Source organism: Salminus brasiliensis, chromosome 17 (genome assembly GCF_030463535.1).
Source record: "Salminus brasiliensis chromosome 17, fSalBra1.hap2, whole genome shotgun sequence".
Lineage (NCBI taxonomy): Eukaryota > Metazoa > Chordata > Actinopteri > Characiformes > Bryconidae > Salminus > Salminus brasiliensis.
This window is the reverse complement of record NC_132894.1, coordinates 30801666-30825786: the sequence shown is the minus strand read 5'-3', so window position 1 is coordinate 30825786 and position 24121 is coordinate 30801666. Positions and strand designations below refer to the sequence as shown.

At 40.0% G+C, this 24121-nt stretch overlaps 1 protein-coding gene across 1 annotated transcript in view; it reads left to right on the top strand.

The window, feature by feature from the left end:
• The window catches only part of LOC140537731 (heterogeneous nuclear ribonucleoprotein L-like), a 79160-nt gene that overhangs the window by 27453 nt on the left and 27586 nt on the right, over positions 1-24121 (top strand). Inside the window, exons 2-3 of the mRNA XM_072659933.1 lie at positions 15924-16042; positions 22893-23130. Coding sequence (XP_072516034.1) covers positions 15924-16042; positions 22893-23130 — 357 coding nt within the window. The remainder of the gene's footprint in view (positions 1-15923; positions 16043-22892; positions 23131-24121) is intronic.

Genomic DNA, 24121 nt, shown 5'->3' with positions numbered 1-24121 from the left:
GTAGATTAATTGATAGAAAAGTGTTCACTAGTCGCAGCCCTAGAACCATGATTTAATAATTTAATCATAATTAGATATGCGCCAAATGCCGATTCCAAATTTCTTCCTTTCTAAGAATTATATATGGCGGCATACAATAAGAACTTTAAATTTATGCTATGTATAACATCTCTGTTAGCTGTTAGCTGGTAGTGTTCTCCTCCAAGCGTGTTTAGCTGCCCAATGACACTAGACCCGCCCCCCTTCCAGCATAGTGTATAATGTGCTAGGCATCCAGCTACTGGGTGGGAATTGGAAATGACTAAATAGGGAAGAAAATTGGGGGAAAGAACAGCGCTGTAGGCAGAACAGTACAATAATGAACCATATTCACTACATCATCCCTGTCTGTGTAATGCCTGACCCCTTAAAGTGTAGTGTCTTGTGTTCATTGTAGAAAGACAAGGCCAGGCCTAATTAGGGTCTCAGAGTGAAAAAAGAAAAAAGAAAGAAAGGGAGGAAAGAAGGAAAACCGCTTCTGCAGATGACAGAGCTCTTTGCATGTAAATGCCTTGTCGTTACATCAGCATTCTTAACAGCAGCAAGAGCGGATGAGTGAATATGGAAAATGGGGTAATTATTCACATGCACACACACACAAACAGGACCGTCACTGCTCTTCAAGCATCCTCCCAACAGCACCTCATCCCTCCACCCTCAGCCACCCTTCACTTGGAGCCAAAAAAGAAAGAACTGTTACCATAGTGACAGCGGGAGAGGCCCAGTCTGCTCGTGAGCGACAGCGCCCAAGGCTGTCCATCACAACTTGGGCTGTCACCTCTGTTGTGTTTGGCATGGCAGCTGAGGCCCCCTGGAGCCCCTCACTCTGAGCAGGGGGATATTTTGAACGTGGACCAAAGCATGACTTTGCCCTGCGGTTTTAGTGCTGCCCGTCCCATTGTCTGTTCATTACAAAAACACGCAGTGACAAGTGTGCTGCCCTGTGTGTGTTCACCCGCATAGGTTGCCAGATTTGGCTTTCATTCGGCATTACTTTTACACGTAAAATAATCTTGTCTGAAACACTCGAGTTGCAAATTGTTTTGATTTGACTTGCTGTTTTTCCTTTTACGGAGGATTTGTGGAGAAAAAAAGACAAGCTCAGCTTTTATTGGCTGGTTTACAGCACTGTGACAGCACCAATCACAATAGCCACATAGCGTAGCATTACATAACCTAGCCTAGCTTAGCCTAGCATAGCTGATCGGCGTGACTGCAACTGTTATTTTGTCATTTTTCCAGAATCTTATCAGAGACTGTCCTCTCAGGACTGTGTGCGCTTTGCTAGCTGAAGGAAATAACTGGATTAGCTTTTAGCCTTGCATACACTCGCCTAGCACCTGGATGGGCCTTCTCTCCTGGCCCCCCCTAGCAGCTGCAGCACTGTCCCCCGGCTTTTAGCCTTGCACCCGGTCTGCCCTTCCCCCTTTTGTGGCCAACCTAGCTTATTTCCCCAAAGACTTTCACTAGTGGACTGGGGAGTATGTCAGTTTTGTGGGCATAAGTAACAAGAGTCAAGACTGTGATGTAACAGTTGTGAGCTTTTGGAATTGGTCTGTTTTCAGCTCTGTTCTACCTGTACCAAACTCACTACTATGAGCAATCCCAAGAGGAATAGAGCTCTCCATTCTAGGTGACTCGATGACTGGCTAGGTCTGACAAAGAGGGATGAACACTCGCAGGGATAGTACAACGCAAGAGTAATTTAAACTGAATGTGGCACGCCCATGAACAATACGATGAACTGGATGTAGCAGAACGAGGAAGCCGTTCTGCCGTCTTCGTGGTCTCTCGAACCTTAAAACTTGACCGTGAACTACAGTCAGACGCCACCGCACCAGGATGGCTCAGAGTAAACAATTCTCGGCAACGGGTATCTCACGCTAGCTCCTTAAATACCACAGCCTCAGGTGAACCGAATCAACAGAACAAAGAACACAAACGAAACACACCTGAAAACAACTAAACCGTGACGTGAGACATAAGCATGGAAGTCAACTTAAAAGTCTGTAAAACTAGACATTAACAAAACTTCAACATAAAAAAGTCCAGAGGAGAGCCTGCGGGACGCGGCCTGGGACTGCCCCCCGTGGCGGCGGGGACCTGACACTAGGGCACCTTTATTAGGCTTATAAAGAGGTGTGTTACCTTTCATTTCCTTTTTTATTTGTTTTTATTTTAAAACTCATTTCTTTAAAGGTAACACACCTCTTTATGTCTAATGTCCTTTAATGTCTTGTTGAAGGTTTACTGTTAGCTACAGGACAGTCACTAGTCACTAACTTAACTGTTTTGCTCAGTTCTCGATTCTCCGTCTACATAAGATTGAGCTGCTTGGCTCTAGTCTGCAGATTTTGAGGCAGTCGGATAGTTGATAGTGCTAAGTAAAAGCAACAGCAGGCAAGACACATTGGTTTTGATTGGCAGGGCAACTAGTTTGCAGTATCAGGGAGACGAGAGATCAAACTAGGGTCTCGTCTCTCTTTCAGAGATCAAAATCAATCAATTCTCAAATGCTCATTGCTGTGGTTTCATTGTTTTTCCACAGAATCATGAGCGATTGTTCCAGCTGCAGAGTGCTGCTATGATGTAAATCATGCTCTTAGGAGTTTTAACCAAGGGCAAGATGTTGTAGTGTCTCTTTTCTTCGGCATGTTTAAACGTGGACGGCCTATTCTTAGGCAGAAGGCCGAATATAAGGAGAAGAACAGTCGTGGGAGTTGATTTCGAGGTGACCAGTTAGCGAAATATAAGGAAGCTTACATGCGGCATCCTCATGTCTAGGATATAACCCAGTCACTACAGCGAGGGTAACCAGCTTCTTTGGAATCTGGATCAGTCAGTTGCAGAAGTGCCCAATGGCAGTGTGAAGTACCACCACCACAATCTCCTTTAGCATAGGGTTTTTCTAGTAGGGCAGGCCTTTGTGGAGCTGAGTGTGTTAACAGCTACAGTAACAAACCAAATAAAGATTGCCCCCCCACCCGTCTCCTTTGACTCATTGGAGCACATCCTGTTAGTCATTCATCTGTTTTGCTACAGCTTAAAACCATAGACACAGGCTCGCATGCACTCACGCCTCTACACAGAGTCTTCGTTTGGTCTTCGCCGCCTGATTTTCTCTTTCCCAAATGTGACGTAAACAGTGGCAAGACCCTCACTGTGTTATTTAAGCTTCCCAGTGTGTGATCTCTTGTACTTTTGGGGGTTTGCGTTGACACATGGTCCCCCAGCGTAGTAGGATTTCCAGCGCAAAGGCATTGCATGTTCATCTGCAGCTTCCGGAAATAAGGTCAACCTGTGTGCTTCTGCATCTTTGCTTCTGCAGAAGCATCGAGTGCCAAGATGCTTGTTTTTTCAGCTTGGCGTTTTAGAGAATCTAGGGTTGATTTTTTCCAACCGCAGAGTGCTTTTGTGATTCAGATTGTGCTGCTGGGAGTTGTAAACAAGGGCAAAGTGTTGTAGTGTTTCATCTTTCCCGGGTATGTTTAGAGCTGGGTATGTCTCGGGCCTATTCCTAGACTGCACGGCAGCGTTAGGGGAGTCTTTACTGAAAAATCCCTTCAGATGTGTTGAAAAGACTTAAAGGAATAGTTCCACGAGCAGTCAGATTAACAAGATTCATCACTGGCCACCGGGATGCAGTGGATCGGCCAAGACGTGTGTGATATCTGAAGAAATCTGAAGATATCTGCTTGTTTAGTTTACAATTGAAGATGTTATGGGCTAACGTTTGTTGGCTAATGCTAACACACACTGGACTTGGACTGTCACCAACCTCAAATTAGGTCTATTCATTCTGTTTGTACTAACATTACGTGTTTACGTAGCTTTTTGTGAGATTTCTGAAGCATTAGCATTAGCCTAGCATCTCCGGTCATAAACTAAAAAAGAAGCACATTTCAGATAGCAAACAGTAATAAATCATGTTCTTTTGTTTTCACGCTTGCCCTGGATACATGAGTCCGAACCTGGGACTGATTCTGGGCTCGTTTGAGGGAGGGGGCTCATTATCACTGGTTTGCTTTCACACAGTAATTTCCATTCGAGTCGTGGCTCGATCGCGTGATTTGGAACTTCACTTTTCTGCTGCATTTTCACAGAGTGGTAAGACTCAGGTTCATCTGTTTGTTACCATTCCTGGTTCCTTGTGGTTGGTGTGGCGCTATGGATAACACCATTACCTGCCAGGGAACTACCACAACACGTGGGAGACTGGGGTTTGATTCCCGGTCTGGGTGACTATCCTGCGCTACACCAATAAGAGTCCTTGGGCAAGACTCCTAACACTAGGTTGGTCCACCTCTGTAATAACCTTGTAAGTTGCTCTGGATAAGAGCGCCAGCTGAATGCCGTGAATGTAAAGGTAAATGTTTTCCTTGGATACAAACAGTCAAGTAGCGAAGAACAGTGCTTTCTGGACACCTTCAACCAGTTGTGTAACCCCAGACGCAGTGCCGGGAGCGGATAGCTTCTACACATGCAGCAGGCCGCAGACCCGTCAGAGTCCGGTTGAAGCGAACTCCAGACCACCAATTTCAGGGCGACTAGAGACTGGATCTCTGGCCTGCTCCTGGGCTCGAAAACAACTTTCACACTTGACCACAAACATACAGAATTCACAGAGCAAGAAGCCCTGGGTCTGTAAAAGCTCTTGCAAATGTTTTAGGGCTAGATTGAAAACTGACAACATGGACATGCACAAGCTGGAACTCCTCTGGTCTTTAAAAGAAAGGAGCTAAAGGGAACACTGTCTGAACTGTCTGAAAGGAGATGTGGTCAGATGTAGTCAGCATTAAAGGCTTAAATGGCACATATTTAGATCTCCCATAATTATCGAGCACCTGCAGGGACAGAGTCGACTTACTGCTCGATTGAATTCCAAATTGAAAGCTGCACTGTGCGGACCATACTGTGGAGATTCGGTAGGTGATGAATGTGTGGAGCGTTCTTACATAACCAGTCACAGTTCTCACTTCTGCTTTTTGATTGTTTGTCTGTCCAACGCTTCAGGACTATCACGCTATCATACGCTGACCGCCTCGAAGGAAGTGAAGCAAGAAGCCCCTGGCTTAGTTCACAACTTCTGTTTGTCTCTCTCTTTATTTAACACGTCCTTCACACTCATGAAGTCGAATCCCACTGTTATGTCTGGCTATCGCACCTTTATGTGCGTTGGTTTGACCTCTAGTTCCGGTCCTTGTCGTCAGTGGTGCTATTAGAAGACTTCGCGCAGGAGCACTGATAAGAACAAGTTCAGGGTGACATCCTTCTTCCTGTCCTGACGTGCTGCTGTTTGTACTGTGGTTTGATCATCTACATCAAAGCGAATGAAAGCTGTTTGAGGGGCCACCTTATTCCATTTGATTCTATGAACCATGCACAAAAAATGCATTATATATGTTTATTAATATGATATACAGTGCAGTGCAAGCGTTTTCGGCACCTCGGCGTCACGTTACTTTAGAGCATTTCTCTCAGCAATATGAGAGTTTTTACTGTATAAGCTCCAGGTCTCATTAGAACAGATGCAGGTAAACTTAAATACAGTAAAAGGAACAAGAACTTTTCATTCTGAAGAAAGTAGTTGGGATCTAGCCTGAAGAACCTGTAAAACCTTGGTTCCAGATTGCTCCTGGATGCTCCCAGTGTTCAATTCCATCACCGGCTCACCGGATTTAGCATCTTTACACACTGATTTACCAAAGATGAGAACTCTAAATAATTCTAGACTCCCATGTGGAGAGCTTTGGAGATGTTTTAATGAACACAGTGATGGAAAACCAGGATTATCTGTAGGTTATGTATGTTATTAGTATTTACTCTAATATTAGCGCATTACTGAGCAAATAAGCAATATACACTTACTGCCCAGGTAAGGAGCTATTCAATTCCTGATGTAACAGCTGCCGAAAACATTAGCATAGTCTTGTAGATTGCGTTTGATATTTTATGTTCACTTGGAGATCATAAGGATGTATAAAGTTAATTAATTATTGAAATGACACATAAATTATCATTAATTTAAGGTAATGATGTGTAGTGCAACCCCACAAGACTGGGTTTTGTTCAGTCCACACTTGTCTGACTTCAACCTGATCAACCTGAACAGTTCAAATGAGCCCATCCAAAATTGCTATTGCTCACTTATATACTAATATACTCATCTATTTTCTTCACATTTTAACTAACAGTCATGCTAATTGAATAAACATTTTAATAAACAGTTCAGGTACTTTATTTGTTTTTCGTTCTTCAGCACCTGTCGGTGCTTCTAGTACCCTAAATGCTAATCTGAAACACAGTTCGCCATTGCAGGCCTGTTGCTGTCTGTGGTTAAGCAACAACATAGGTTGCTTCTGCCTCTGATCTTGGGGAGGACGCTGTTCACATATAGAAAGCAAGCAGACTGAGAATAGCCTTTCTCAGACTTGGCTAGTGCTTTTTTGACTTACCGTTAGGCCTTTGGGTTTTAGTGTGCAATAGTCACATTAAGCAAGCGTGCAAAACGGTGTCGCAACATTACAGCTTCTCAATTCTTACATTCACACATCAGCTCTTACTCAGCCTGCTCTGTGAATAATCAGCCTAAATGTAAGGTCAAAACAAATTGTCAGAGATCAGCTTTCGCCAGTATCTAACTGCATAGGACAGGTTGTTTCTTTATACGTTTAATATTTTTAAGTGAAAAATGCATTTGTGTTTAGTCTAGGGCTGGGCAATTCAGCGACAATTAATCATTCAGAACCTCTAACTGAATACATCTTGCTTATATTGATTATATATTTTTGTTTTTAAATTCTGTTTATGTACTGCGCCTTAAAAAAAAAACATACTTCCACATGTATAGTCACATGACAACCCCCCCCCCCCTGCAGTCTGCAATATGGAAGCAACATGGAGGATAATCCAAACAAAGGAAGCTTACAGCCAGCTTGAGCAGCATGTTCCAAAACAAAAATAATAAAATAATTTATTTAATTGTTTATTAATTGTAATCGTAATATTGCCCAGCACTTCTGGAGTACTTTTTTTGTGTACTGACCTGAGTATTTCCCACTGTTTTCAATGAGAGATATTAGAGCTGGGCAATATGACAATATTTTATCGTATTGTGATACATTTTGTTATCGTGATACACAATATGCTTTTCTTAGCATATCGAGGATATGGTCAGTGCTTAACTGGTTGACTGTGACTGACTGAATGAAGTGCAGCAGATTCTGAATAAAAATCACTGTACTAAATTTGAGAGAGTATCTGAATAGTAGTAGTATCTGTCACTGCTAATGCATTTTCTCTCGATATCGAGTATCGTGAAAATGGTTTTAGATATCATGATATAATATTTTCGCCCAGCCCTGAGAGATCCATTTTGTGTTTTGTTATGTTTTTCATTGCTATGCTATTTTATGGTATTGTGAAAAAATGTGCTTTTGGGATATACGGTTTACTTTTTCTAAATGTATCGTGCATATTGTTTGTACTTAATAGTGGTGACGTAGGCACTTATTTCCCACACATTTGCCACCTACTGGACAGGCTGTGAGTTGCTGAAATTTACAGTAGGTGGGAAAAATGTGTTATACTATTACAGTAGTTTTAATTTTCAGTGTTCTAATCTGTGAAAATGATTTTCCTAAATAGCGCCAAGGTGATGGTGTGCCCATGCCTCTGTTCAGAAATGATTGGGGGGGGGGGGGGGATTGGGGTGTACAAAAAGAGATATCGAAGAATTGCAGTAGTATTTCAATTCTCAAAAACACAGCTGCGACATTTTTATTAATAGTTTACATGTAAAGATTGGTGGCAGACAATGAAGTTACAGTATATCACCTTGTCAATACACAGCCCTAATCTTCAGTATTTATTTTGACAGAATCTTGTAAATGAAATACCACTCTGCTTAGGTCAGATTTATTGGACCCAGATGTTATTAGTCAGTTAACCCTTGTGTAGTCTTAACATTCTGTTTACTCCCCTTGTCCTAAGGGTCGTAAATGGCCCGAGACTATCTGTTTACACAAGTGCTGTGCTGCACAGGAAGTATGAACAAAGGCTGTGCTTCACTTTCTGTAATGTTGACGTCACACTAGGGAAATTTGGAGTTTCTGTGTTGCTAAACATGGTGGCGAGTCTTGTGTTTGACCCTTATAAGCAACACAAGGGTTAAGATGAACTGCTAGTAATGTTATAACACACTTCCCTTATTGTCTTCCTCTACCATGCACACACACACAAACGCACACACCGCTTGCCCATTCCGGTTGCCTTCATACAGGTGCTCATCCTGGCCAGCACTGCTGCCTTGGCCTTTTATTCTCTAATATTTATCGGCCTATTTATTCACCTCTATTTGCCCAGGCTCTCTCCCTGCACCCATCCCTCTTTCATCCCTTCGTCTCCCCCTCCTCTATTTGTGGAGGGAGAGGAGCGAGAGAGAGAGTCTGTTAACCTCCTCTGACATTGCGCCTTATCGGCCGAGCTGGCTGCTGTGGATTATATGGTGGATTAATGGGAAGGATCGCGGAGCCCTCAGCGAGACGCTGGCTCAGCCGCTGACACTTTCTCTCTCACAGCTCTATCCCGCCGCTGCTCGGGGAAAAGAAAATAAAGAGAAAAGAGCAGCGAGATAGATTAATAGAAGTGTCACTGGTAAAATTAGCTTTGCGAACGGTCCAGTTGCTCGTGGCTTTTAAGAGCGCATGCTAACACAGCGAGGTTCAGCCAGATTTGAAGTGAGCCCAGAGATTAACTGCAGTGCAAGATTGATGCACACCCACAGGAGTGTATTCATATTTCCTTTTTTGTGCAGGAAAACATGTGAATACTGTCTACGCCAGGTCTTCTCACAAAACATGACAAATACTTGAAACCGATCTGCGAAATAAGAGAAAAATATATCTTTAATGTATAAGGAACCAAACAAAAGAAACTGGGAACCAAACTGGATACAAAGAAAAATATATATCTTTAAAAAAAAAAACACAAAGAATTGGAGGCCAAACCTAAAAAGGAAAAATCTTATATCTTTTAAAAAAATGGAGACAAAACTAAAAAAGAAAAAATATAACTTAAAAATAATAATAATAATAAAATAAAGAAATGGAGACCAAACTAAAAAAGGTAAAAAAAAAAAAAATTAAAATAAAAACAAAAGAATTGGTGACTAAAAAAAGGAAAATATATCGTTAAAATGTTTTTTAAAAAAAGGTGAAAAAAAGAAATGTGAACCAAACTGGAAAAAGAACATATTTCTTCAAGATAAAAAACTTAATTAAAAAAAATTAATTAATACTTAATAATTTTAAATTGATGTTTACTAATATTTTCACACCTAAGTGACCAAATTGTTTTCCCAGTAAGATTTAAATGAAAATTGATGTTGAAGTTGTATGTTGTTTAGAAGGAAAATGTTAAAGTTAAGGGATTCAGTGGTTAAAAGTAGTTGTAATTTAATAAAAAAAACATCAAAAAAGAGAAGTAGGGAACATTAGTGATTAGTATAAAAAAACCTTCCAAAAACATTTACAACATTTTGGGCATAAACTAAAAAAGAATTCCTATTATCAAAATGCCCCTTATCATCTCCTGAGGGTCTTTCATTAAACGGTTTTAATAGAAACCACTGTTAATGATTTAAACTACACTACAACTACAAGAACGTTCTATTAAAAGGGTCTTTGAGCAATGCCATAGAAGAACCACTTTTGGTTCTATAAAGTACCGTACTTGTCATAGAGATTGTGAAGATTCTCGAACCTTACGAATATTACAAGCATCTTTATGAAATCCAAAGTGGATCTTCCAAAAAACCTTTAGTAGAACGTTTCTTTTTAATTGTATGGATTTGGCCTATCAGAGTTACGTGGGCTTATATGGTATACACACACTCAAATGTCTGGGCTTTTTTTTTGGTATAAAGCTGTGGCATGAAGCTCACATTTATCTGTAGATCATCTGTAAAGCCTATCTTGAAAAACTTGAATCTTAAATTGAACATCCTTTTGACCCTAAAAATATGTGCTTTGATGTGCCCCTGTTAACATGCATGCACATTTAGCACGCAAAGTGTCTTTTTTTTGCTGTTTTGGGAACTATTATATCGTATGCAGTCAAACTGAGACATTTGTACATTGGTACGCCTTTAAATGATGTAGTAAATTATATAAATATCTACATGGTGGTGTTTACGTCACTCAAATATTTATGAACATGGTTTGAGGCTTCTTCGTGAGAACCACCCTCTCATCATACAGATATAGTCAGTGGTCACATTGTCAAATTTCTCACAGTTTCAAATACAGTTTAAAGTAATTCATGCAATGACATCCACTTTACTGTTACAGCTAGTGTGGACACCCCCGGTCAAAGCTTCTGCTTCGTCTGTTTCGTAGGATAAACCTTCAGTTCGTGCCTCTTGAGGTAGTCCATTGTGGAATTAGAGATGTGTTAAAGATCATTATCCTGCTGTAGAAGCCATGCTTCTTCATTTTCAGCTTTTTTCTTTACAGACAGTGAGATGCTTACTTCCAGAATTTGATGGTACTTACTTGAATCATTCTTCCCTCTACCAGTAAAATGTTCCTGGTGCCACTGGCTGCAACGCAAACCCAAAGCATAACTGATCCACCCCCGTGCTTAACAGTTTGAAATGTGTTGAATGTTATTTAGATTTTTAACTTATCAAACTTTGTCAGTGTCTTTAGAAAACTTTTAAAAAATGTGCTTCGTCTGGCCTTTCCTAACAAGAACTGAGAACAAGCCATAGCTCTAACAAGCTAATTAGAGCCTGTTTAAATGGGTTGGGGCTCTTGGGCTGCTCAAACTTTTGCATGGTGCTCCTTTCCTTTTTGTTTGAGTCCAAAATTGTGCAAAACAGAAGTAACACACTATTAAACTGATGAGATTAACTGTTTAATCTTCAACTTCATCCCTTTCGGAGACCATTTCTTCATCTACTCCCTTATTCAGGTATTTACAGTAACAGGAATCCTTGCCGAAGGGACCCAGACATTCGCATGCCTCAAAAAGCAACGCATTTTACAATATTCCACATATTTCATAAGAAGCACGATGCTTTCTGTGCTTTTGGATACCCTTTGGCCCGTTGGTAGAAGCCGGAGAGACAATTATACAGAGAGGAAGGGAAGGCAGTAGATAAAGAGAAAAGTGCAAGCGCGTTTTGATTTGCCGGGGTGGGTGTGTTGAGACAGCTCGCAGTCTGGGGTGTGAAGTAGAGAACGAGGTGAGGATGCTCAGTTTGAACCGAAGACAGAACTGACATTGGATGGGGGCGAGTATGAGGGGGGAGGCAGCTAGAGACAAGAACAAGAGCACTTTCTCCTCTCCAGAACGGAATTCAACCGGCATTTCAGACCCGAGCGCATGCCGATGAATTTTAAGAGGCTTCCTCTCTTCCGGCTATAGAGAAGCCCTGCAGGCATTTACCTGTCTCAAACTCCCTCTGAACTAAAAACCTACAAAGCAGGCCTGGATGTTTAACTAATTACCAGCCTGCTGGAGACTCGCTCTGGCATGCCAGTAGACCAGTAGTAGAGTGGAGGCTGGAAGTTGATGTTTAATTAAGCGATATTTGAATGTCGTCCTGGACGTCCGTTAATTTAGATTAGTGGTGCACCAGCAGCTGTTTTGTCCTTCATCTGAAATCCCCCAGCTGTTTTCCGCGGAGCACAAACCGCTTTAGGATTTTGACTTTTCATGCCCTTCCATAACTGGAGAATAATAACTTTGCCAAAGCAGTCATCAGGCCCCATTTAGAGCCTCATGTTTATACACCCAAGACTATTATGAGATAAAGCCTGTCAGAATTGGATCCTATCTTTTTTTTCCACCGCAAGACGGTGCATCCATCACCCAGAAGTCAATTTAATATAGAAACTCGTGTGAGACTGAATATGAAACCATCCTGTCAGAAGGGTTTGAAGGATTAATGTTAAGTCTTGCAGACAGGGAATTTCTGTTGCAGACGAGAACTCCCAACACGCTCCATCTTTTGTTGTCTGCCAGAGAACGTGATGTAGTGCTTACATGGAACTGATGTGAAATTTAAGGCACCCTCTGTTCTTTTCATGGCAGTTTGAGAGCAGGGCTACAAAAAAAAAAAAAAACAATCCAATAATACTGTGATATTTTGGGTTTAGAGGTGGGTAATATGGCACAAATATTATGTCACAAGCCATTTACACCGATCAGCCATAACATAAGCACCACTGACAGGTGCAGTGGAAAACACTGATTGTCATATATCTACAGGGGCATCTGTTAAAAGGTGGGATCTACATACAAGGCAGAAAGTAAACAGTCAGTTCTTGAAGGTGATTGGTGTTAAAATCAGGAAAAATGGACAAGCATATGAATCTGAGCCACTCTGGCAAGAACCAAGCTGTGATGGCTAGATTAGTGGGTCAGAACATCTCCAGAACACCAGGCAGGTCTTGTTAGGTGTTCCTGGTGTGCAGTGGTCAGTACCTACCAACAGTGTTCCAAGAAAGGACAACCAGTAGAGAGCGACAGGGTCCATGCTGTCCATGGAGGTCCCATCTCACAGTGTACAGGACTTAAAGGATCTGCTGCTTGGTGCCAAATACCAAAGGACACCTTCAGAGGTCTTGTGGAGTCCATGCTTCGAATGGTCAGATCTGTGAAGGCACAAAGTGTACCTACTCAATATTAGTATTTTTTATTTATTTATAATATAGAACTGCAGACAGATAATCAGGACTAATTATGCTCAGTTATTCAAAATGAAGGTAATGTTTTTTTAGTATTGACAATATTCCAGATATGCGGAGAAAAGCATATTCTGTGTCAAGATCTCAGTTTGATTGATTTGGTTTAGGAGACAGTATGACTATGAAAACAAAAGTAAACTTCCCCACATAGCCGAATTATGGCTGCCAGTTACCAACAAGTTTAGTTTATTTAATAATAATAATAATAATAATGATAATAATAATAATAATAATAATAATAATAATCAATGTGTAAATAAGGTATATTTATGCTGTTTTTACAGAATCATATTTTTTTTATTTTGACATTTGACATTTTGGGCATGTCTTTACAGAGCTTAGATTGGTGACAGTTCACTTCCAGTGTTTATTAGCATTAGCAAACATTTCTTCGCTGATCAGCTGCATCTGGCGCAGCAAAAAAATCTTGCTCATTTGAATTTTTTGCTGAACTGTTCCTTTAAGGTTTTAGCGTTTCAGCGAGATTTGAGTTGTAAATTGAGTTGAATTACAGTCGTTTGCCTGCTGGGAGAGGAAATCTCTTTGACATGAAGTGTAAAGTAAAGCAGTTCACTCTAGTAGTAAATAGAATGCTACTGACTGGCTGTGCTGATTTGCTTAGCCAGTGTGTGTGTGTGTGTGAGTGTGTGTGTGTGTGTGTGTGTGTGTGTGTGTGTGTGTGTGTGTGTGTGTGTGTGTGTGTGTGTGTGTGAGTGTAAGTGTATGTGAGAAAGCGAAGCAGAGCTGGCTGCTGACTGCTCTAAGGCGCATTACTGCAGAGCTGTGCGTTTCAGAGGGACAGAGAGCCAGTGATGCCGCGGCCCGTTCCTCTGCCACTCAGCGTTACACATCCAAGGAGACATAATTGGCTGCCTCTGAGCCGCTCGCTCTATTGTGTTTCTTGGAGGATGCAGCAGAGAACACGAGAGTGGGATGAATAGTCTCCTTATGTGGTCTGTAATTGCTGTGATGATGAACTGGAAATAAATAAACTGCAGTAATATAACTGCAGTATTTGTAATAAGTTCAAAATGATTGGGTAAACGTATGCTAATGTTTATAGCTGATGAGATTTTCAGCAGTACATCATTGTTCAGTCATTTATTTGTCATGTCTGGCTGTTTATGTACTGCAGGAGTTTATAATAGTTCAAACCTTAAAAGCCTGTATGTGGGGCCATACTTCATTTCCTAATCCTCAAACAACATAATTTACAGATTACATTCTTTCATAGCATTAACTGAATCACACGTAGTCAATGCAGAATCATTTATTGCAGTTATTTAAACATCATTTATAGCAGTAATTGAATCCTTTGTAGCAGTTTCTGAATTATCTATAGTAGACACCGAATTATTTATTATACATACAGAACACAGTAGACGTTCTAGAAAATATATCCTGAATAAGAAGTTACTGAAAATAGTAGTAACTGAACCTCTTCTTGCAATTATTAAACAATTTATAGTAGAGATAGAATAATTATATTAGTTACTGAATCATAGCAGTTATTGAATCATTTATCATGATACAGAATCATTTATAGTAGCTGTTGAATCATGTATAGTAGATACAGAATATTAGTATATTAGTAACTCATTTCTGGTATGTACAAAATTATTTATAGTAGTAATTGAATCTATTATAGTACAAACACAATTTTACATAGTAACTAAATAATTAATAACAGTTACTGAAGCATTAATAGCAGTAATTGAGTCATTTATAGTTTCTGAATCATTTATATCAGTTGTATCAGTTATATCCTGAATTATAGACGTTACTGAAAATAGTAGTAACAATTTTTTCTTGCCATTATTAAATAATTTATAGTAGAAATTGATTAATTATATTAGTTACTGAATCATAGCAGTTATTGAATCATTTATAGTAGCTGTCGAATCATGTATAGTAGATACACAATGTATATTAGTAACTCACTCCTTTATAGTATGTACAGAATCATTTATAGTAGTAACTAAATAATTAATAACAGTTACTGAATCATTAATAGCAGTAATTGAATCATTTATAGTTAGAGTTCGAGTCATTTTATAGTTCAAGTCATTTTAGCAGTTTCTGGATCATTTATAGTATTAACTGAATCATTTATTTCAGTTATAGCAGTTACATCCTGAATTTTAGAAGTTACTGAAAATAGTAGTAACTGAATCTTTTCTTGCAATTATTAAATAATTTATAGTAGGCATAGGAACATTTATATTAGTTACTGAATCATAGCAGTTATTGAATTGTTTATAGTGATACAGAATCAGTAGTAGTAACTGAATAATTTATTGCACTTAATTTGTATTAGTATGTAATTTATAAAGACAGAATCAGTTGTAGTAGATAATCATTTTTGTAGGAACTGAATCGATTATAGTAGATGCAAAATAATTTGGTGTAGTAATTGAATTGATTATATTATCTGTAGTAGATACAGAATCATTCAATTGATATCGATTATTTATAGTAGCTGCTGAATCATGTAAAGTAGATACAGAATGTATATATATGTAATTCACTCATTTATAATTTGTACAGAATCATGTGTAGTAGTTACTGAATCGTTTGTAGTATATACAGACTCACTTGTAATATATATTGAGTAATTATTAGTAGTAGTTATTGAATCATTTATAGGAGATACATAATAATAGAAAATTCAAAATTCTCAATAAGCCTGGGGTTCAAAGTGTTAAATTTTTATATTCACATGAGTCATTTTGGTGATTGACTGCAGTTGTAAGATGGTGACTCAACCATGTAGTGCAGTGAGGCATGTTGTCAGGGGAAATGTAGTTTTTTTTTGCTCTTTAGTAGTCTGTCTACGTGTTCGTTTTTTTCTGTGTATTTCAGTCTGTACTGCAATTTCAGTATGGGGCTCCCGTGCCCCATACTTCTGTTTTTCTTCCCTGCAGGGCTTGCCACGTACTTCTTTACATAACCAGCTATTTTGTATGCTTGTAATGCATTGCACATCAGTCTACTCTGCACAGAGCCTGCTTTGATGCTCTTGAGCTGTACTCCACATCAGTGCTTCACTACAGCGTTAGTGTTGAACTTCTCTTTTGCTGTGTTTTGCTACATTTTCTCTGCTAATCAGTCTCCTCCTTTGGTTGATAGGATAACGGGGATGACACCCACCGGATTGCCCCATCCCCCGTGGTCCATGTTCGGGGACTGTGTGAATCAGTGGTGGAAGCTGATTTAGTGGAGTCTTTGGAGAAGTTTGGCAACATCTGGTAAGAAAAAGGATCAATTATACTGTACTGTATTGACGCATAATGTACTGGGCTCAGTTTCCCAAAAGTATCTTAGTGTTAGGATCATCTTCACGTCTACACCCATCTGTGGAGTCCAAGAAAACATAACTGACCTTGATCTCTGATTGGAAAGCATGGCTGTCACTTTCCCCCCCTCTATCAGTGCTGGCACTTGTTAGCTGACAGAATTGGCACTTTGCGTTCTCTTTCAAGTGTGTGTCTGATTCTGTCAACCTCACGGCACTAGTATCAGTTTGTGATAGGGGGAAACCTAACTAGTGGCTGGAAATTTCAAGGTCTTCTAAAAATGTTCTATTGGATGTCAAAATAACATGTGAGTGATGTGAAGTAATGGCTTAGCATCTCAAAAAAGGTAGTATCTTAAATGGATTAGGTTGTATCTCAGAATAATGAGATCTTAAAATGATGAGGTAGAATCTCAAACAAATGAAGCAGCATCTGGAAATAATGAGATCTGGAAATATAATAATGAGATAACACAAATAATCAGATAGTGTCTCAAATTAATGAGGTAGTATCTCAAAATGACAAAAGAGTGCCTCAAATTAATGAGGAAGTATCTAAAAAAATGAGATCCTGAAATAATAAGATCTCAAAATAATAAAGCAGTATCTCAAAGTAATAAGATCTGGAAATAATGAGATCTCAAAATAATGAGATCTGGAAATAATGAGATCTCAAAATAATGAGGTAGTATCTCAAAATAATAAAGCAGTATCTCAAAATAATGAGATCTGGAAATAATGAGATCTCAAAATAATGAGGTAGTATCTCAAAATGACAAGAGTGTCTCAAAATAATGAGGTGGTATCTTAAGCTAATGAGAGAGTGTCTCAAACTAATAAGGTTGCACATCAAATGAGGTAGTTTCTCAAAATGATGACAGAGTATCTCAACATAATGAGAGAGAATCTCACTGAGGTAGTATATCAAAATAATATGATACTATCTCAAAATAAGGACATAGCTATCCACTTAATAATTAAGTCCTAGTTTTATTTTTCAAATTAAGTGGTGGGAAAGGGGAACCATATAGATGGGACTATGTTGGAAGAAGATGCCATCTCAGCTTTAGTCCCTAATCATGAGGACTGAAGTCTCACTCAGCACAAACCAAACCCTCTTTTTTAGCTTGAGTACCAGTGAGCTAGTTAACGTTTGGAGCTTTTTATAGACTTTACCAGCATAACTTAATTTGATGTTATTACCCCTGCCTTCAAAACCCGACTTCTGTCAGAAAAAAGGCTGCTACCATGGGCTTGTTTCTGTTGCCATGGCTACACCACTGCCAATCACCCTGCTGCCCACACAGTCCTGGTCAGGCAGCAGCTTGCAGCTCTTTTTGAATTACGGTCAAGGATTTATCATCTTCAGATATAACTTTCTTATTAGCTCATTAAAAAGTAATTGATCAACAGTTATCACCTGCATCATATCTTACGATCGTGACTGAGGTATTGTTGACTATTCCCCATCAAGTTGTTGATCCCTTACAATCAATAGATACTGATGCAAATCCAAAGATTTTATCTCAGAGAAAATCCATACTGTCCGTTAGTAGTGCAGTAAAGCCTGTGTTTATATACTGATTGAATAGGTTGAGAGAAAGGTTTATTAACCTTCAGGATAAACTCAGCTCTCAAATGAATAATTGAGGGGCCACTCTTAATGAAAGATATTTCTTGTCCTTTGAAGCCGGTGCCTACTGGATGTAATGAATACCAATTAACTCTTAATAAGGTTGTGATAAATGCAGTGGGTATACCACAGTATTAAGCTGGTTCAGTCTAACGCAAGCTCCCATGGGTGTTTTCACTCCAAAGCTAATGAATTAAAATAGAGCCCAAGAAGAGATTAAGGCTGCGTTTATATCCACAGTTGGGTTTCTTTGGTTCTGAACCAAAACATGAAACAGTACACTGCTGCAGATTAGCTCTAGTTTGCTTGTCTGGGGTTCATGCTGACATGTTTGACTTTGAACCAAAAGATGTGAAGAAAGTGAGTGCATTTGTTTTTGTAGTCAATAACTGAAATAACATCTAGCAGACTGAGCCTCACTTTACTATAATTATTAATACATTAAATCAACCATATGGATATTTGGCATTTCTTGCTCCTGGGCTCCCCCTACAGTTGGAAAGTGCAATTCACGCTTTAAAGGATGCCACCATTAAAGGATGCGTTTTTCTGGACAAGCTGAGAGATACAGAACCGTCAATACACAAATTTGACTCTATGCAATTCTTCCAAGAAGGATCCTGCCCATGTCTCCAAAGTTACATATGGCAGTAGCATGATGAGCCTGATGCAGCAACAACAGCGACCCTATTTTCCACATTTCCACAAGCCAGTGAAGCATTGCATTGATTTTGAAGCTGTAGGCTACATAGAGTTGCTTTAATTGATAATGTAGTTAAAGTGTGCAGGCATATGTTCTGAACTAACAGCAGGTATTTTATTAATATAAAACCTATCAATTTCATAATTGCTAGTTCAGATCTCAGAGAAGATGGGCAGAGGGAAGATGAGGGTTAATTTCGGGTTTTGTCAGTATCAATGGCTTTCATTCAAGTTACATTCATCAAATGAATTGCACCATAGTTTGCTCGGAAGTAAGCCCTGCCTGACCTCATTGCCAGGTCTAGGCCTGGCTATGCAGTTACACACCGTGGTCTGGAATGTAGTGTTCAATCAAACCTATTTTCAAATGAATCCAACCAAACATGCCAAGTGTGAACATGCCCTAAGTCACTAGATAGCTTTGGCCCAAACTCCTTTCATCCACCCACATACTGCTGTGGAATTACAGCGATGGCTGTCCAAATCTGGGTGCCAGACCATTAACAAATGCTGTACATTGTAGGTTGCACGTGGGTCATGACAAACCTTAAATGTGGCTTCTACAGCTGGGCCAGTTTTGGCCCATCATAAACTTGCCATAACTGCTTTTTGTGCTCAATCCTGGTCCAGGAGAGTCTAGATCCAGCTCACCTGGCTCTTATATTCGCATAGTCCCGAAGGCCTCAAGTACCTGGATCAGGTGTTTGAGGCTATGGTTGGAGCTAAACTGATGCTATAGCAGGGTTGTAGATCACTAGAATGAGGGTTTGAACCTTCTGGCCCCCTGGTGTGTCTGATTTTAAAGGCTTAATGGCTTGTGCTTTATTTCTTCCTTGCCTTCTCCGTTAAGAGAAGATTGCGTTGGGTCTGATTTGTTTAGATTTGCTTATACTTGTTATTAACAGGATATAGCATCATTAAAAGTGTTCTGTTAAACAGAAGGAGACGTTCTGTGTGAAGTATGTCAGTATTTAGGGCAGTCAGTCTCTTCATTTTCAGGTTATTACTATTTGTGGGAATCACAATTCACTGCTGAGCTACATGTGTTAAATAGAACAGCTCAGTAGAGCATCAAGAGTGGGATGTCATGGCATGTACAGCTCGACAGGGACAGGGATGCAGAGAGACAGACTTGCAGAGATGGTTCAAAGCAAGTTTATTCGAACACAGAGAATACAAAACCAAGGTGCGTAACAAACAAGGTGCAGCAATCTATCGGACAAAGCTGGAAATCAAACAGAACGTGACAAACCAAATGGTGAAAACAACAAACCTAGCACTGGGAGGAGCAGGGAGCGACAGGGGAAGAGCTGTGAGATGTACTGGGGTAAAGACAAGGGAAGAGGGGAGGAACAAAAACCTCAAGCCTAGTTTGGGACTACAAAAGGGGAGAACAGAAAGCAGCCACAAGCCGAGCTTGGGCGATACAAGGGGAAACTACTAGTACTAGAGCAACACTCTACGTGAATCTAACGATAACTGGAAAACCGGCTACCTGAACGAGATACAGGGCAAGCCTAACCTGAATGTGCTGTGGAGCTTCCTCATGAGCTAGGGAGCATGAACTGGACACTGCACTTGAAGACAGCTTGACCAAGACAAGATGCCAGCTAACAGGATCATGCCACAAACACAGAGGTTCAATTCACAGCAGGTACAGGCTGGAGGGAGGCTCCTTAAATGCTCCCAGTCCCAGGTGCAACACATGAACACACAATCAACACAAAAACAAGGCGGAAGTCCTTATATGGGCCAGGGGGGGTGGCGACCCGGGATCTTAATGCTGACACATGAACTCTTTCTTGTATTTCAGCATTACCAGCAACAATTTTACATATTAAACATTTGAACATTTTAGTATGAAGTTATAGTACTATGCAGTTGTTTTAGACACCTGTAAAAGAAAAATTTTAAAGGTTCTTATCTGGGCAGTAAGTGTATATTACCTCAGTAGAACACTCATAGTAGAATCAGTATTAGCAACATTCATACAGAAGTCATCATTACATCACTTTAAACATCATTTAAACATCTCCAAAGCTCTCCTCATGGGAGTCTAGCATTATGTCTAGTTATCATCCAACACCCAGTTTGGTAAATCAGTCCTTAACCCTCTGGAGTCTATGGATGTGTCGCATGCCAAATTCAATGTTTCTCAATGTTTCCATTAATATTTTTGTGATAATACAGAGCAGAAATACTGTTCACACATTTCCTGAATCTGCAGAGCCCGTCCCTTCGATTGCATCTCATTGCAAGATCGTATGCGACTCACATCAGGAGTCACAAGGCTGTGAAGACGGTTTAAGATACTTGTTTTTACTTGTCAGTTTTGTGTGAAACTGACCAATGAACACTCAGAAACTCGTCTCTTTCCTTCTCTCTCTGTGTCTAACTGGTGGATTCATCTGTCCGTCATCTACCTCTCACCTGTAACTGGTGGATTTGTCCAATCTGACCAATGAACACTCAGAAACTCGCCGTTTTTATACTATTTTATTCAGACATTCCTCTGCTTTTGTGAAGCTAAGACTGTGGTAAACCCATTCCAAGCACCAACACAATTCATCCACATGAGTAAAGGTGTGTTTTTACAAGAAATATGAAGAATTTCTAAAATTTGACTTGAATTTTTCAGATTTAGAGTCAGAGTATTTCTCCATGCAGTGCTCTAGGTCACATGGGGTCTCATTATAGCATAGAGAGAGCGAGAGAGATTGTTCTGAACAGTTTGATAATAAACATGTGGGTATTATCTGATATGCAAGAACCTTTAACAGTGAATTTAAGGAGATTGAGAAAATGCCCTTAGACTCCAGAGGCAAATTAAGTGTGGGGAGTGGTAAATCAGGGGAGCTGGTGATTGAATTGAACACTTCTACGCACTGGCTGGGGGGTGGGGGTTGTGGGGCGTCCATGAAAAGTCTATAGTTTTAAGTCTTGAGGCTTTGTTTTTCAAACTAGCTCACAAGAACTCAACTACTTTCTTCAAAATGAGACATTCTGTATTTATGTTGACCTGCTTCTGTTCCAATGTGATCTGGAGCCTAAAGCCTCTGTATATAAAGCTGCTGAATTCATGTAGCGTCTTTATCAAATTGACGGCTGCTTTACTCTGCAATTACAGTTGTTTTTACATATACGGTTTCATACTGATACTGAAATATAAAGTATGTGAGTGGGTGCAGTGTGTCTGAGGTGCTCTGTGACACAACATTGCAGTGCCTTTCTCCCAGTGCCATCAAATATGCTGGATAAGGTCAGTGTGGTATAAAGATGCTAGGGAGGTATCGGATAGCTTGGGATTAGACCCGATGCTTCTTTCCGGTGCAGCTGAGCAGAAATAGAGTAGCGCATCAGGGTATTTTTAGGCCAGCAGCAACATCGACAAAGGACTCTCCGAGAACATCTTATAGGGGGGGGGATCTGCTGTGACTTTGTTTTGAGGTTGTAGAGCTTCCTTTACAGACTGTCGAATCAGGTCAACAAGTCAGTGTAAGTGTGAATTTGAAGAATTCCACTCTCTAATATGCCCAGGTTAGTGTAAACAGACTGAAGCTAGCATAGCAGATCTTCTCAGACAATAAGCAGGTCATAAACATTGTTGCTTACTTAAAAAGGGGCTGCACTGTAGTATATATAATGTATAAATATTTCGTATATTAAGATAAATTGAAATGACGTTAATCCCACAGTCAGGAATTGCTGACGTTGCTGACCCGCTGTATTTGCGATTCTTTAGAACCTGTGGTATTTTCAATCTTCAGGAAGCATCGGCACGTCTGCTGTCAAATTATTATGCATCACTTTTAAGAGTCTGTCGCTGAGATTTGTGAAGCGCAATAAAGACTAATGGCTATAAAATTCCAGTCCTAATTAGAAATTATTTGTATGGCAGGCACAACAATTTTCCGACCAGTTCTCTAACGTGAAGAACAACAGAAAAGCATTTGAGAAGCTAATGGACTTCTGTAAGCCTTCATTTATCACTGTGTTCTGTGACATTCTGCCTCTTACTCAAAATCCATCTGAGCTCGTACCAGCAATGCTTTACAGAATTACATCCAGTGATCTAGTTTTTACTTTTTACACTCTACTGCATGCAGATATTTGGAGAGTTAGAAGATTAGCCTATATACATTTTGACACTATGTCCAAATGTTTGTGGCATCCTGACTTCACTAATGCTCTTTTAATACTCAATACTCTTATTTTTTTTGTTTTTGAGAAGGTTCCAACAAAAAGTCTACATCAGATTATATGTAGTATATATAATACTATGCCATTATCCTCTTAAATTGAACAATTCCCAAGTAAGAAAACATAAAAACTATGCAACTACTAAGAAACCGTAAAAACTATGCATATGTGTTTTAAGAATTGATTTCTACCAAAGAACGGTTGGTGAATGAGACCCTATGTCTGTGTATACAAGTGTTGTCTATAATCCTCTTCTTCTCCTCTGCAGCTATGTGATGATGATGCCGTTTAAGAGGCAGGCACTGGTGGAGTTCGAGGACGTGGAGAGCGCCGACCGCTGTGTGGCCTGCGGCTCCAAAGAGGCTGTCTACATTGCAGGACAGCAGGCCTATTTCAACTACTCCACCAGCAAGCGGATCACCCGGCCCACCAACGCAGACGACCCCAACAGTGGAAACAAAGTGCTGCTGCTTTCTATTCAGAATCCACTCTACCCTATCACTACGGTAACTAGAGTCCTGCTACACCCCTTATTACAGCAGCTAGAATCCACCATACCCAGCTGGCCACCTAGACGATAGGCCGATTGAATGTAGGTCCATGTAATCAGCTGACAGAAATTCAGGACGCCTAATGCCAGCGTCAGTTTAATAGAAAATACTGACGACAGCTGATGCTGCTGTTCTGGTGGTTTTAAGCTGTGATGTAAACAAAATCCAACGTCTTCTCAACGTCACATGCCAACAGCAAGTTGGCGTAAAATACAACATTTAGTTGTGAGGTATGGTGACCACAACCCAACGTCTGCCGAACTTCATAATGTAATTGCTGGTATATAATGGTATATATTGCTGGTTTTAAGTAGAGATAAAAGGATAAATGGGCTATGTATCGGCATTGGCCGATTTTCAGCCCAAATATTCAGTTGGACGATAATTTAGCCGACCATAATAACTGGTCAGAATATCTAGATTCATAGAAAATATCTAAACGCAGCTTGTCTCATGGGGGACGCAGATTAAAGACATATCACTCATACAATACTCATCCCAGTACAGTGAGTATCAGCAGAGCTAGCAAACATTGCTTACGACACTGAGCTCCACAGGGCAGTTCTGCACAGAAATTCACTCTCAGTTCCACAGCGTTTTAAATGGGGTTGATTCCAAAAAGTAAAGTACATTTCATCTTAAAAAACAATGCAGGAACATTACAGTAGCCCTGTATGATGATTCATTACCAAATTCGCCTGGAAAGGTTAATGTGACATCCAGTCCCGCCCTTTATCGGCATCTTTATCCATCTCTAATTTTAAGTAAACAAAAATTAGAGTTGGAGCTTGATGTGAACTCAAGCGAATGTGAACTGTGTTTTTGGTGTCCAACATTAAGAGTCCATTGTCTCTCTGGCATTGTCTCTCTGTCTGGTTTCTGCTGGGTAGCCTGTTGTTCTGTGCACCAAAATGTAATGGTGTCAGATTTTATGTGGTGTAAAACC